Source organism: Mustelus asterias, chromosome 7 (genome assembly GCF_964213995.1).
Source record: "Mustelus asterias chromosome 7, sMusAst1.hap1.1, whole genome shotgun sequence".
Classification (NCBI taxonomy): domain Eukaryota; kingdom Metazoa; phylum Chordata; class Chondrichthyes; order Carcharhiniformes; family Triakidae; genus Mustelus; species Mustelus asterias.
In genome coordinates this window covers 4,105,188-4,120,270 of record NC_135807.1, presented here as the reverse complement: position 1 = coordinate 4,120,270, position 15,083 = coordinate 4,105,188, and the positions used below count along the sequence as shown (strand labels likewise).

Genomic DNA, 15,083 nt, shown 5'->3' with positions numbered 1-15,083 from the left:
TAGCACTGCTGCCTCACAGCACCAGGGACCCGGGTTCAATTCCAGCCTCAGGTCACTGTGTGTGTGGAGTTTGCACGTTCTCCCCTTGTCTGCGTGGGTTTCATCTAGACGCTCCGGTTTCCTCCCACACTCCAAAGATGTGTGGGTTAGATGGATTGGCCATGCTAAATTGCCCCTTAGTGTCAGGTGGACTAGCTAATATAAATACTTGGGATTAAGGGGATAGGGCCTGGGTGGAATTGCTGTCAGTGCAGACTCGATGGGCCGAATGGCCTCTTTCTGCACTGTAGAGATTCTATGATATTCAGACCAACAGTACGGCCCCCAGATTTGGCAGCAATTAGATCCATGCATGTTTAGGCTCTGAAATTATTTTGCGCACAAAATTGCCAGGAGTATGAGCGGGACAGGGAGGGGCAACGGGCTTTTGGGGAACTTCAGTGAATAACAGAACCAACAGTCTATCTCTTAACCAATGAGATTTGCAGATCAAGAATGAAACACAAGAACAAAAGGAGAAAGAAATTGAGGGAACAACAGACAAATCAGAAACCGAAATAAGGAGAGCAAAAAAAAGAGGGAAAATAAACTGGAAAAAAAACTATTTAAAAATTAGAATTATAATTTAGCATTTTGAAAATCTCCCACAATTCACTAACTGACAGAATGAGTCTCCACATTTGTTTTCTAGGCCAGAGAGGTTGGTTGATGGTGATTCTCAATAACACACCATTAAAAAGGTACATATACTTTAAGTACCAGACATAACTTTCTGTGACCAGTTTAAAGGATTTGATTTGATTTATTATTGTCACATGTATTAACATAGTGAAAAGTATTGTTTCTTGCGCACTATACAGACAGAGCATACCGTTCATAGAGAAGGAGAGATTGCAGAATGTAGTGTTACAGTCATAGCTAGGGTGCAGAGAAAGATCAACTTAACGTGAGGTAGGTCCATTCAAAAGTCTGACAGCAGCAGGGAAGAAGTTGTTTTCGAGTCGGTTGGTACGTGACCTCAGACTTTTGTATCTTTTTCCCGACGGAAGGAGGTGGAAGAGAGAATGTCCGGGGTGCGTGGGGTCCTTAATTATGCTGGCTGCTTTGCTGAGGCAGCGGGAAGTGTAGACAGAGTCAATGGATGGGAGGCTGGTGTGCGTGATGGATTGGGCTTCATTCACGACCTTTTGTGCTTCCTTGCAGTTTTGGGCAGAGCAGGAGCCATACCAAGCTGTGATACAACCAGAAAGAATGCTTTCTCTGGTGCATCTGTAAAAGATGGTGAGAGTCGTAGCTGACATGTCAAAGGACAATTAACATTCCGATGATTGAACTTGATGAAGTCGGGGATATTTCTCTTCATCACGAATTGAGAGATGATTTGTGTCTGAATAAACATCGATCGCTGGCTGTTATTGTTTCAGCAAATTCAGGACTCTTGGGTTTTGTGACTTCACGAACATCCTATTGAAAATCTCCGATCACATTTAAACCCCCACCCTGTCTTCACACTGGCGTTCAGCACAGCCTCACAGGTTAGAGAGGGTTCCATTCAGCTTGCGTCACAGACACAGTATTAGCTCTCTCAGTGCCGGAACATCTCAACTCTGAATCAGAATGAATACAGGTCAAACTCACAGCAGAGAAATATAGGCAAACACTCCAAAGCAGCACTGAGGGAGTGCCGCACTGTCAGAGGGAACAGTACTGAGGGAGTGCCGCACTGTCAGAGGGTCAGTGCTGAGGGAGTGCCGCACTGTCAGAGGGTCAGTGCTGAGGGAGTGCCGCACTGTCAGAGGGAACAGTACTGAGGGAGTGCCGCACTGTCAGAGGGTCAGTGCTGGGGGAGTGCCGCACTGTCAGAGGGACAGTACTGAGGGAGTTCCGCACTGTCAGAGGGACAGTACTGAGGGAGTGCCGCACTGTCAGAGGGTCAGTACTGAGGGAGTGCCGCACTGTCAGAGGGAACAGTACTGAGGGAGTGCCGCACTGTCAGAGGGAACAGTACTGAGGGAGTGCCGCACTGTCAGAGGGTCAGTACAGAGGGAGTGCTGCACTGTCAGAGGGTCAGTACAGAGGGAGTGCTGCACTGTCAGAGGATGAGTACTGAGGGAATTCCGCACTGTCAGAGGGTCAGTACTGAGGGAGTGCCGCACTGTCAGAGGGACAGTACTGAGGGAGTTCCGCACTGTCAGAGGGACAGTACTGAGGGAGTGCCGCACTGTCAGAGGGACAGTACTGAGGGAGTTCCGCACTGTCAGAGGGAACAGTACTGAGGGAGTGCCGCACTGTCAGAGGGTCAGTACAGAGGGAGTGCTGCACTGTCAGAGGGTCAGTACAGAGGGAGTGCTGCACTGTCAGAGGGTCAGTACAGAGGGAGTGCTGCACTGTCAGAGGATGAGTACTGAGGGAATTCCGCACTGTCAGAGGGTCAGTACTGAGGGAGATCCGCACTGTCAGAGGGACAGTACTGAGGGAGTGCCACACTGTCAGAGGGACAGTACTGAGGGAGCTCCACACTGTCAGAGGGTCAGTGCTGAGGGAGTGCCGCACTGTCAGAGGGACAGTACTGAGGGAGTTCCACACTGTCAGAGGGACAGTACTGAGGGAGTTCCGCACTGTCAGAGGGTCAGTGCTGAGGGAGTGCTGCACTGTCAGAGGGTCAGTACTGAGGGAGTGTTTCACTGACTGAGATACTGTCTTTAAATACAATGTTAATGTCCCTTTCCAGTGAATATAAAAGCTCCTCCATCCAGTTTTGTGAAGACGTGCAAGGGAGTTACCCCTGTTGTTTGATTAAAAGTTATCCTTCAGTCTGCAGACTGGAAACCTTTCGACCTTTAAAACATATCTGGATGAGGACTTAAAACATCATAACATTCAAGGATATGGGACAAATGCTGGAAAATCGGATTAGCGCGACTTCATCATAGAATCCCTACATTGTAGGATGAGGCCATTCAGCCCATCGAGCCGCAACCAACAACAATCCCACCCAGGCCCTATCCCCTAACCTCATGTCTTTACCCTGTTAGTCCCCCTGACACTAAGGGACAATTTATCATAGCCAATCCACCTAACCTGCTCACCTTTGGAGTGTGGGAGGAAACTGGGGCACCGGGGGAAACCCACACAGACTCAGGAAGAACATGCCACCTCCACACAGGCCAGAATTGAACCCAGATCCCTGGCGCTGTGAGGCAGCAATACTAACCACAGTGCCACCGTGCCTCCCACGTGGTAGTTCTTGTTGGTACAGACTCGATGAGCTGAAGAGCCTTTTCTGCTGTGTGACTCTGACACCACTGACATGGGTTATCCAGCCATCGTCACACTGCTGTCTGCGGGGGTTTAAGCGGAGAAATAAGCTGCCACATTTCCTACAATGTATAATGCCATTCAGAAGGTCCTTCACTGGACCACGAGAAGCAGGCTTCACTGAACAGCCAGGGGATGTGAAAGTCGCTACAGAAATGTAAGTCTTTCCCTTTGAGATCCCTGTGTCCAGTTTCTCAGCCAGTGTGAATTACTCACTTGTTTCTGAAGGTTTTCCTCCTCAGCCATTCATTCATTCATTGGTCAGGGTGTTTCAATGGGGCACTCAGCTGCTTTCTGCTACAATGTCCCAGCTGGGCCTCTGCCTGTCGCCACCGCGCATGTGCGGGCACTGGCCCCGCCCTCCCGCTCAATGGGTAGAGCCTATTCACAACGCGTCATAGGTCACGACCCTAGCGGTTGACAACTTCCGGTTGCGGAGTGGCCCAGCCTCCTGTCAGTACAGTGTGAAGTTTAACAACACCAGGTTAAAGTCCAACAGGTTTATTTGGTAGCAAAAGCCACACAAGCTTTCGAGGCTCTGAGCCAGGGCAATGCTGATAACACAGGGGGAACTGAGAAACCAGTCCCAATCACTCTCACTCATCAATAATCATTCATAATGTCTCTTACTGTGAATGGACTGTTTTATTTTTACCTGCTGTTTGATTTAGATCAAATAAAAACAAGGATGCTGGAAATGCTCAGCAGGACTGTGGAGAGAAACTGTTGAATTGAATATGACTTCTTTAGAACTCTGAATAAACCATGCTGTAGTGGTATTGTCACTGGACTAGTCATCCAGAGACCTGGGGGCCCCAGGTTCATAATCCCACCACAGCAGAAATTTGAATCAAGTAAAAATCTGTGTAAATTCTAGCTGTTTCCTGACAGACTAGTTGTGGTGTATCAAAGTTACCTTCCAGTTGGGATTCAATTTTCTGATTAAAAGCAGAACCAATTTAATCCATTAGAGGGCAGCAATCATCTTCTAGGCTTGGTAAGAGAAAGAAGAAATACTGTTCTTTGATTTGATTTGATTTATTATTGTCACATGTATTAGTATACAGTGAAAAGTATTGTTTCTTGCGCGCTATACAGACAAAGCATACCGTATATAGAGAAGGTAAGGAGAGAGTGCAGAATGTAGCGTTACAGTCATAGCTAGGGTGTAGAGAAAGATCAACTTAATGCTAACTTGGTCCATTCAAAAGTCTGACAGCAGCAGGGAAGAAGCTGTTCTTGAATCGGTTGGTACGTGACCTCAGACTTTTGTATCTTTTTCCTGATGGGAGAAGGTGGAAGAGAGAATGTCTGGGGTACGTGGGGTCCTTAATTATGCTGGCTGCTTTTCGGAGACAGCAGGAAGTGTAGACAGTGTTGATGGATGAGAGGCTGGTTTGTGTGATGGACTGGGCTTCATTCACGACCCTTCATTGTTTATTGCGGTCTTGGGCAGAGCAGGAGCCATACCAAGCTGTGATACAACCAGAAAGAATGCTTTCTACAGTGCATCTGTAAAAGTTGGTGAAAAGTTGATTATACAATGCTGTGTTTTTCTAAATTAAGGTCACAATCTTGTGACATTTCAACATGATGTAATGAATTGTGATTTAACCAGGGCTTTGTATAGCTGGAGAACAACTTCTATCTTCCGGTATACTATTCTTCTAGATCCCTCCATTTGCCTTTTGGATCATTTCACAAATTACTACTTCGCAACATTTTAATGCTCCATTTATCTGGACACTCAAGTTCTTTTGACCTCCACTGCATCTAGTTGTCCACTATTTCAAAGGTATCATATTAGGGGCTTCATATGGTAGACGCTGGGAGATTGTTTCCGCTGGTCGGGGCATCTAAAACATGGGGACACAGCCTCAGGACAAGGGGCCGACCATTTAGGACCGAGACGAGGAGAAATGACTTCACTCACAGGGTTGTGAATCTTTGGAATTTTGTACCTCAGAGGGTTGTGGAAGCTCCATTGTTGAATCGACTTTAGGCTGGGATAGACAGATATTTGGTCTCTCAGGAAATTGAGAGATGTGGGGAGCGGGTGGGAAAATGGAGTTGAAGCCCGAGATCAACCATGGTCATGTTGAATGGGAGAGCAGCTACGACGGGCCGAGTGGTCTACTCCTGTTTCTTGTGTTCTTGACTTCCATCATTCTTGGGTCCAAAGTGGATGACCTCACGTTTACCTGCAACAAAACACATCTGCCAGATTTTTGTCCACTCACTTTTAACCTGTCCATATTTCTTTGCAATGTTCTATTTCCATCTACAACACTGACAATGCCACATATCTCCCTGTCATCAGCAAATTTGCATACATGTGGTTTCCGAACACATTATCTGAGTCATTAATAAATGTAGTGAATAGTGGAGGCCCCAGCGCAGATCCTTGCGGAACACCACCAGTCACACCCCACCAATTACAGTATCTGACCATTTCTTCATTTTCACTGACATTATCATTATTATCAAACACTGTTGGTACAAATGATCAAAGACTGGAGCATATAATTCAGGCTGACTCACTGTACCAGTATTGAGGGAGTACTGCACTGTCAGACACTCTGTCTTCTGCGTGAGACATTTACATCCCCTGGAAAGGGCAGAAGATCCCAGGGCACTATTCCGCAGAAGAGAAGAGGATGTTCTCCTCAGTCTCCTGGCTAATATTTATCCTTCAACCTCCAACAGAAAAATAGATAATCTCATCATTATCACATTGCTGTTTGTGGGATCTTGCTATGTGCAAATTTGCTGCTTAATTGCCTACATGACAACAGTGACTATATTTCAAAAGTGCCTCAATGGTTATAAAAAGCGTGTGAGGTCATGAAAAGTGTGAAGGAAATGCCAGATTTTCTTAAACTGCACACCTACATTCAAGAGATCCTTTATCAGTTGCAGCAAGACCTGGACTACATACTGGACTACTGGGCGGTATGGTGGCACAGAGGTTAGCACTGCTGCCTCACAGCGCCAGGGCCTGAGTTCCATTCCTGGCTTGGGTCACCATCTGTGCGGAGTCTGCACGTTCTCTCCATGTCTGCGTAGGTTTCCTCCGGGTGCTCTGGTTTCCTCCCACAGTCCAGAAGACGTGCTAGTTAAGTGTACTAGCCATGATAAATTCTCCCTCATTATACCCAAACAGGTGCCTGAGTGTGGCGACCAGGGGATTTTCAATGTAATTTTATTGCAGTGTTAATGTAAGCCTACTTGTGACACTAATAAAAAAACTTTAAAACATTCAGCCTTGGGCTGGTAAGTAGTAAGTAACATTCACACCACACAAGTGCCAGGTAAAGATCATTTCCAATAAATCTAACAAACACCCCATGACATTCAATGGTGTAACCATCACTGAATCCCCCACTATCAACACCCTGGAGGTTACCAATGACCAGAAACTGAACTGGGCCCAGCCATATAAATACTGTGGCTACCAGAGCAGGTCAGTAACTAGGAATCCTGTGGCGAGTAACTCACCTCCTGACTCCCTAAAACCTGTCCACAAGTAACAAGGCACATATCAGCAGTGTGATGGAATTCTCTCCACTTGCCTGGATGGGTGCAGTTCCAACAACACTCAAGAAGCTTGACACCAGCCAGGACAAAGCAACCTGCTTGATTAGTATGCCATCGATCATAAAAAGATAAAGTCGCCATAGTCCCAGATGACCATCGGCTGCTCTCCCCCTTGGTGGTGATTTAACCTGAGGATCACCATACCTAAGGCGAGGACAAGGTTGAGAAGGTGGGGCCTTCATGAATAACCTCAGCCAGTGCAGGAATTGAACCCACGCTGTTGGCGCCACTTTGCATCACTACCCAGCTGTCCAACCAACTGAGCTAAACCAACCTCACCGTCGACCATATTGAACGCTCACTCCCTCCATCACCAGTGCACAGTGACAGCCGCGTGTACTATCTACAAAATGCAATGGAGCAACTCATCAAGCCTCCTTCGATAGCATCTTCCAAAGACATGACTTGTACCATCTAGCAGGACAAGTGAGCAGATAAATAGAAACAGTGTCCTCCCAGTCAGACACCACCCTATGAATCATTTTTTAAAAATACATTTTATGGGGTCTGGGTGTCACTGGCGAGGCCAGCATTTATTGCCCATCCCTAATTGCCCCTGAGAAGCTGGTGATGAGCTGCCTTCTTCAATCGCTGCAGTTTGCGTGGTATAGGTACACCCACAGTGCTGTTGGTACACCCACAGTGCTGTTAGGGAGGGAGTTCCAGGATTTTGACCCAGGGACTGTGAAGGAATGGCCAAGTCAGGATGGTGAGTCGCTTGGGGGGGAACCTCCAGGTGGTGGTGTTCCCAGGTAACTGCTGTTCTTGTCCTTCTAGATGGTAGAGGTCTTAGGTTTGGGAGGTGCTGTCAAAGGAGCCTTGGTGAGTTGCTGCAGTGCATCTTCTAGATGGTACACATGGCTGCCACTGTTCATTAGTGGTGAAGGGGGTGCTATCAAGCAGGCTGTTTTATCCTGGATGGCATTGATCTTCTTGAGTGTTGTTGGATCTGTACTGAGTGCGGGCAGAGGTAGTGTTTTCTTTCAAGTCTCTTTGGCTTTAAACAATACATCTCAAAAACTAATAGCTGTATTTCAATGAAATCTGGTACACAGATTGAGTATGACCCAAGGAAGAATTTATTCATTTTTTGGTGAAGGTTTAGATCTGGATTTTCTTAAAGCATTGGTTAACAGTGGGAGATTGTTAACCAATGACATTTGTTTTAAGGATCTTGTTTAGAGTGTTGTGAATTGCTTCAGCTGCATGGGTGGAACTTGTAACAGCTGTAAAAACGTGAGCAGAGTTTTCAGAGCAAGTTGTTGGATGTGGATTTTCTTTCCCGATTCATTCATGGGATGTGGGCATCGTTGGCTGGGCCAACGTTTGTCGCTCATCCGTAGTTGCCCTGAACTGAGTGACTCGCTCAGCCATTTCAGAGGGCAGTTCAGAGTCAAACATGTAGACCAGACTGGGTAAGGACGGCTGACTTCCTTCTTTCTTTAAGGGACATTAGTGAACCGGATTAGTTGTTATGGCAATCATTTTATGGTCATTATTAGACCTTCTTTTAAGAATTCCAGATTTTTATTAAATTCAAATTCTACCATCTGCCCTTATAGATTCAAATCCAGGTCCCCAAAACAAATACTTTAGATCTGTCTTCACTAAGAAGGACACCGTGGGCAGCACAGTGGTTAGCATTGGTGCCTCACAGCGCCAGGGACCTGGGCCCTGGGTTCAATTCCTGGCTTGGGTCACTGTCTGTGTGGAGTTTGCACGTTCTACCCGTGTCTGCGTGGGTTTCCTCCGGGTGCTCCGGTTTCCTCCCACAGTCTGAAAGACGTGCTGGTTAGGTTCATTGACCTGAACAGGCACCGGAGTGTGGCGACTATGGGATTTTCACAGTAACTTCCTTACTTGTGACTAATAACTTAACAAAAAACCTTCCAGAAATATTAGGGGACAGAGGGTTTAGCCTGAAGGAAGAACTGGAGGAAATCCTTATTAGTCAGGAAATTGTATGGTGGAAATTGCTAGGATTAAAACCCAATAAGTCCCCAGGGCCTGATGCTCTGCATCCCAGAGTACTCAAGGAAGTGGCCCGAGGAATAGTGGACAGATTGGTGATCGTTTTCCAGCATTCTATAGAATCTGGAAGAATTCCAGTGGATTGGAGGGTAGCTAATGTAACCCCACTTTTTAAAGAAGGAGGGAGAGAGAAAGAAAACGGGGAATTACGGACCGGTTAGCCTGACATCGGTGGTGCGGAAAATGCTGGAGTCAATTAGTAAGGGTGCAATAACTGGGCATTTGGAAAATGGTGACATGATTGGTCCAAGTCAGCACGGATTCACTAAAGGGAAATCGTGCTTGACAAATCATCTGGAATTTTTTGAGGATGTGACCAGTAGAGTGGACAAGGGTGAGCCAGTGGGTGTTGGCTATCTGGACTTTCAAAAGGCTTTTAACAAGGTCCCACACAAGAGATAAGTGAGCAAAATTAAAGCTCATGGTATTGGGGGTAATGTATTGACGTGGATAGAGAACTGGTTGGCAGACAGGAAGCAGAGAGTGGGAATAAACGAGTCCTTTTCAGAGTGGCAGGCAGTGACAAGTGGGGTACCGCAGGGTTCAGTGCTGGGACCCCAGCTATTCACAATGTACATTAATGATTTGGACGAAGGAATTGAATGCAATATCTCCAAATTTGCGGCTGACACTAAGCCTCCGGGAAGAGCTGCATAATGATAGTAATGTTGAGTCTGATATAGGTGTCTTTGTTATCTAGGTGTTCCAGGGTTGAGTGCAGGGCCAGGGAGATGGCATCTGCTGTGGACCCGTTGTGGCGGTTGGTGAACTGTAGTGGATCCAGGCAACCTGGGAGGCATGAATTGATTCGTGCCATGACTAACCTTTCAAAGCACTTCATAATGATGGATGTCAGACCGGATGATAGTCATTAAAGCACGCTGCCAGGCTTTTCTTTGGTACTGGGATGATGGTCGTGCCAGCTAATGGCATGCTGGCTTTCATAGCAAGATGATTTGAGTCTAGGAGTAAAAATGTCTTGCTGCAGTTATACAGGGCCTTGGTGGGGTCACACCTTGAGTGTTGTGTGCAGTTTTGGTCTTCTAGTCTGAGGAAGGACCATTCTTCCTATTGAGGGGGTCCAGTGAAGGTTCACCAGACTGATTCCTGGAATGGCAGGACTGAGATGTGAAGAGAGACTGGATTGACTGGGCTTGCACTCACTGGAATTGAAAAGATTGAGTGGGGATCTCATAGAAACATATAAAATCCTGATGGGACTGACAGGCTAGATGCGGGAAGAATGTTCCCAATGTTGGGGAAGTCCGGAACTAGGGGTCACAGTCTAAGAATAAGGATTTAGATGAGGAAGAACTTCTTCACTCAGAGAGTTGTGAACCTGTGGAATTCTCGACCACAGAAAGCTGTTGGTGCCAGTTCATTAGATATGTTCAAGAGGGAGCTGGACGTGACCCTTGTGGCTAAAGGGATCAAGGGATATGGAGAGAAAGCAGGAGTGGGATACTGACAGTGCATGATCAGCCATGATCATATTGAATGGAGGTGCAGGCTCGAAGGGCCGATTGGCCTACTCCTGCACCTATTTTCTATGTTTCTATGTATTACCCTGGGTCTCTGGATTATGAGTCCAGCCCATACTCTGCTGCCTCCAGGTGGAGTGATCTGAAGCCTCCTCTGTGAACTGGAAGCTCTTAATAATGTTTTTTCAGCTTTGAAACAACACAGCATCAGACAGATGGGGAACAGCCTTCAGGAAGAGCCCCATAATGATGATGATGTTGAGTTAACACAGCACGGTGGAGGTATGAGCTCCATTGAGTTCCCTTTCCCTTATTCTGATGGTTTTGCAAGCTGTTATCTCTCTTGTGCATCATACGTCTCACATCGAATTTCCTGATGCTGACACTTTAAATGAAGAATCATAGGATCATAGAAACAGTGCAGAAGGAGGCCATTTGGCCCATCGATCTGCACCGACAATAATCCCACTCAGGCCCTATCCTTGTAACCCCACGTAATCCCCTGATACTAAGGGGCAATCCCACCCAGACCAGTTCCCAATAACCCCAAGTATTTACCCCGCTAATCCCCCTAACCTACACATCTTGGGACACTAAGGGGCAATTTAGCATGGCCCACCCACCTAACCTGCTCATCTTTCAGACTGTGGGAGGAAACTGGAGCACCCGGAGGAGACACGGGGAGAATGTGCAAACTCCACACAGACAGTGACCCAAGCTGGGAATTGAACCCTGGTCCTTGGTGCTGTGAGGCAGCAGTGTTAACCACAGTGCCGCCGTAAGGAGAATCATAATGATAAGAATCATGTAAGAAGAATCATATAAGACTCGAAACATTAACCCTGTTTCTCTCCCCATAGATGCTGCTGGACTTGCAGAGTTTCTGCAACATTTTCTGTTTTTATTTCAGATTTCCAGGATCCACAGTATTTTGCTTTTACCTCAAACGTGAACTCTTGTTCAAGAAGAAATGTGTTCCAGATGTTTTATTCTCTGACAAACTCATCTTCAACAAAAAGTATTATGTTTCCTTAGCAGAGCCCATGTAGAAATGATCATTGATAAGCTGATTTCATGTGATAACATGTCCTGTTTCAGTATCACCATTAGACCATTGGTCATTCATGAGTCACGTGACTGTTTACTCTGAGAATATCAATATCACACGCTTAATCATCATCTGCATTTGTACCCGCAAAGATAAATGTAAGATTAGAATGTGTGCACTTGATTAAAGCAGATTGCAGTGCATTAGATTCCACTGTTTCTTAGAACTTATTGAGTGAAAAGTACAAGTTGATTGACCCATCTCCTCGGGTCACTGTCTGTGTGGAGTTTGCACATTCTCCCCGTGTCTCCTCCGGGCGCTCCGGTTTCCACCCACAGTCGAAAGATGTGCGGGTTAGGTGGATTGGCCATGCTAAATTGATCCTAGTGTCAGGGGGACTAGCAGGGTAAATATGTGTGGTTACAGGAATAGGGCCTGGGTCAGTGCAGACTCGATGGGCCGAATAGCCTCCTTCTGCACTGTGGTGATCCTATGATTCTAACTCCAGTCTTAGACTTTCTTCAATCTGACCCACACTTCATGGTGGTTGCAGGATCTGCACTGGACACTTCTACAAAATAACACCATGTAAATACCAGGAGAGGCAAACCCAGCACCTACCCCTCAAAAGACCAATTCACATCCAGTAAGCACAGGGTGACCAACTATCCCAGATTCAAAGGGCTTGTCCCTTATGTTGACTGTTTGTCCCATGCCTCTTAAGGGATGCCTTTTGTCCCATATTTCGAGGACAGTGTGTGAGAGTTTGATCCTGGGGAGTTTAAGTTGAGTAATTTGAGTGGGACTGAGTGGGCCAGCAGAGCGGTGATAATGTTGTGACTCCACAAGGTATCATAAGTTTTGGGCTCTTTGAGCCCCGCCCCTATCACCAGCACCCTCTGGAATAATCCGTCAATAGGGACGCTATCCAGACCTTTCATTATTTTATCAGCCTTGCTTAGTTCACCTGTAAATCCAAGAGTAAATACACCGAGGTCTTTGAGCCTGAGTAACTGGAGTTGTTTAATTGGGATCAATCTAACATCCCTGCTAAAGGGAGTCAGTTAGTTCAGTCTGAGGACTCTGGGTCTGTACTCGATGGAGTTTAGAAGGATAAGGGGGGACCTCGTTGAAACTTACAGAATACTGAAATGCCTGGATGGAGTGGACGTGGAGATGTCTCCAATAGTAGGAGAGATTGGTAGAGTTCCTTGAGAACATTACATGTGCAGTGGACAATGGGGAACCTGTGGATGTGGTGTATCTGGATTTCCAGAAGGTATTTGACAAGGTGCCGCACCAAAGACTGCTACATAAGATAAAGGTGCACAGTGTTACGGGTAATGTATTAGCATGGATAGAGGATTGGTTAACTAACAGAAAGCAAAGAGTGGGGGTAAATGGGTGTTTTTCTGGTTGGCAATCAGTGACTAGTGGTGTGCCTCGGGGATCAGTGTCGGGACCGCAATTGTTTACAATTTACATAGATGATTTGGAGTTGGGGACCAAGTGTAGCGTGTCAAAATTCGCAGATGACACTAAGATGGGTGGAAGAGCAAAGTGTGCAGAGGACGCTGGAACTCTGTAAAGGGATAAAGATAATCGAAGTGAGTGGGTGAGGGTCTGGCAGATGGAGTACAATGTTGGTAAATGTGAGGTCATCCATTTTGGTAGGGATAACAGCAAAATGGTCTATTATTTAAATGGTAAAAAATTGCAGCATGCTGCTGTGCAGAGGGACCTGGGTGTCCTTGTGCAGGAATCTCAAGGAGTTGGTTTGCAGGTGCAGCAGGTAATTAAGAAGGCAAATGGAATTTTGTCCTTCATTGTTAGAGGGATGGAGTTTAAAAACAGTGAGATTATGTTACAGCTGTATGAGGTGCTGGTGAGGCCACACCTGGAGTACTGTGTACAGTTTTGGGTCTCCTTACTTGAGAAAGGATATACTGGCACTGGAGGTGGTGCAGAGGAGATTCACTAAGTTGATTCCGGAGTTGAGAGGGTTGGCTTATGAGGAGAGACTGAGTAGACTGGGGCTATACTCATTGGAATTCAGAAGAATGAGGGGAGATCTTATAGAAACATATAAGATTATGAAGGGAATAGATAAGATAGAAGCAGGGAAGTTGTTTCCACTGGCGGGTGAAACTAGAACTAGGGGGCATAGCCTCAAAATAAGGGGAAGCAGATTCAGGACTGAGTTGAGGAGGAACTTCTTCACACAAAGCGTTGTGAATCTGTGGAATTCCCTGCCCAGTGAAGCAGTTGAGGCTACCTCATTGAATGTTTTTAAGACAAGGATAGATAAATTTTTGAACAGTAAAGGAATTAAGGATTATGGTGAGCGGGTGGGTAAGTAGAGCTGAGTCCACAAAAAGATCAGCCATGATCTTATTGAATGGCGGAGCAAGCTCGAGGGGCCAGAAGGCCCACTCCTGCTCCTAGTTCTTATGTTCTTATTAGGATCTGAGGGCACAACCTCAGAGTAAAGGGACGACCCTTTAGAACCAAGATGAGGAGGAATTTCTCCAGCCAGGGTGTGGTGAATCTGTGGAATGCATTGCCACAGAGTGGCACGGTGACAAAGTGGTTAGCACTGCTGCCTCACAGCATCAGGGACCTGGGTTCAATTCCAGCCTCGGGTCACTGTCTGTGTAGAGTTTGCACATCCTCTGTGTGGGTTTCCTCCGGGTGCTCTGGTTCCTCCCACAGTCCAAGGATGTGTGGGTTTGGTGGATTGGCCATGCTAAATTGACCCTAGTGTCAGGGGATTAGCTACGGTAAATATGTGGGGTTATGGGAATAGGTCCTGGGTGGGATTGTGGTCGGTGCAGACTTGATGGGCCGAATGGCCTCCTTTTGCACTGTAGGGATTCTATGATTCTACAAGGCTGTGGAGGCCAGGTCATTGAGTGCATTTAAGACAGAGATAGATAGATTCTTGACTGGTAAGGGAATCAAAGGTTATGGGGAAAACTGGGAGGATGGGGTTGAAAAACATATCAGCCATGATAGAATGGCGGAACAGACTCGATGGGCCGAATGGCTTCATTCTGCTCCTATATTTTATGGCTGGATTCAATCCCTGTACCGGCTGAGGTTGTATATGAAAGCCCTGCCTTCTCAACATTGCCTGAGGTGTAATGACCCTCAGGTTAAATCACCACCTGTCAGTCCCTATGGTCAGCTGGGACTATGGTGACATTAGTATCTCTGGGCCTTGCTTGTTCCTGAGTTAATATTTAATCCCTAGTGTCTCCAAGACAATCTGGAAGGTTGTTATCGCCTTCCAGCGTGAGGAGAGGCAGAATTCCCATTTCACCATTCCCAGCTTACAGTTCAAAACGCGAGCGCATCCCCGGATTGCAATCGAACCGATGGAGTTTACATGCACACAACCTGCTTTTGTGGTGCCGGAGGGGTTCCTCCCCAAACCCCAGCCTGTGCAGCTATTGTTTTGAAAAGAGGGAGAGGGATTGGGTCGGGGCTGGGCTGTCTGTGCGGAGTTTAAAGCAGGAGACTCCTGCTGTTTCGAGGTTTGTCCCCTGCGGCATACTGTGCTCTTTGTAAACAGGAACTCCCTCCCCTGGGGAATCCCTGTGTTAGTT

The 15,083-nt window shown here is 46.6% G+C and overlaps 1 protein-coding gene across 2 annotated transcripts in view; it reads right to left on the bottom strand.

Moving 5' to 3' along the window:
* Positions 1 to 3,660, bottom strand: part of impact (impact RWD domain protein) — a 56,029-nt gene extending 52,369 nt beyond the window's left edge. Inside the window, exon 1 of one of the 2 annotated variants that reach the window (XM_078215623.1) lies at positions 3,535 to 3,660. In XM_078215623.1, coding sequence (XP_078071749.1) covers positions 3,535 to 3,564 — 30 coding nt within the window. In that variant the 5' untranslated portion in view covers positions 3,565 to 3,660. Of the gene's footprint in view, positions 1 to 871; positions 1,000 to 3,534 lie in introns of those variants that run through there. The other variant, XM_078215624.1, reaches the window with a different exon arrangement.
* Between the last annotated feature and the right edge of the window lie 11,423 nt (positions 3,661 to 15,083).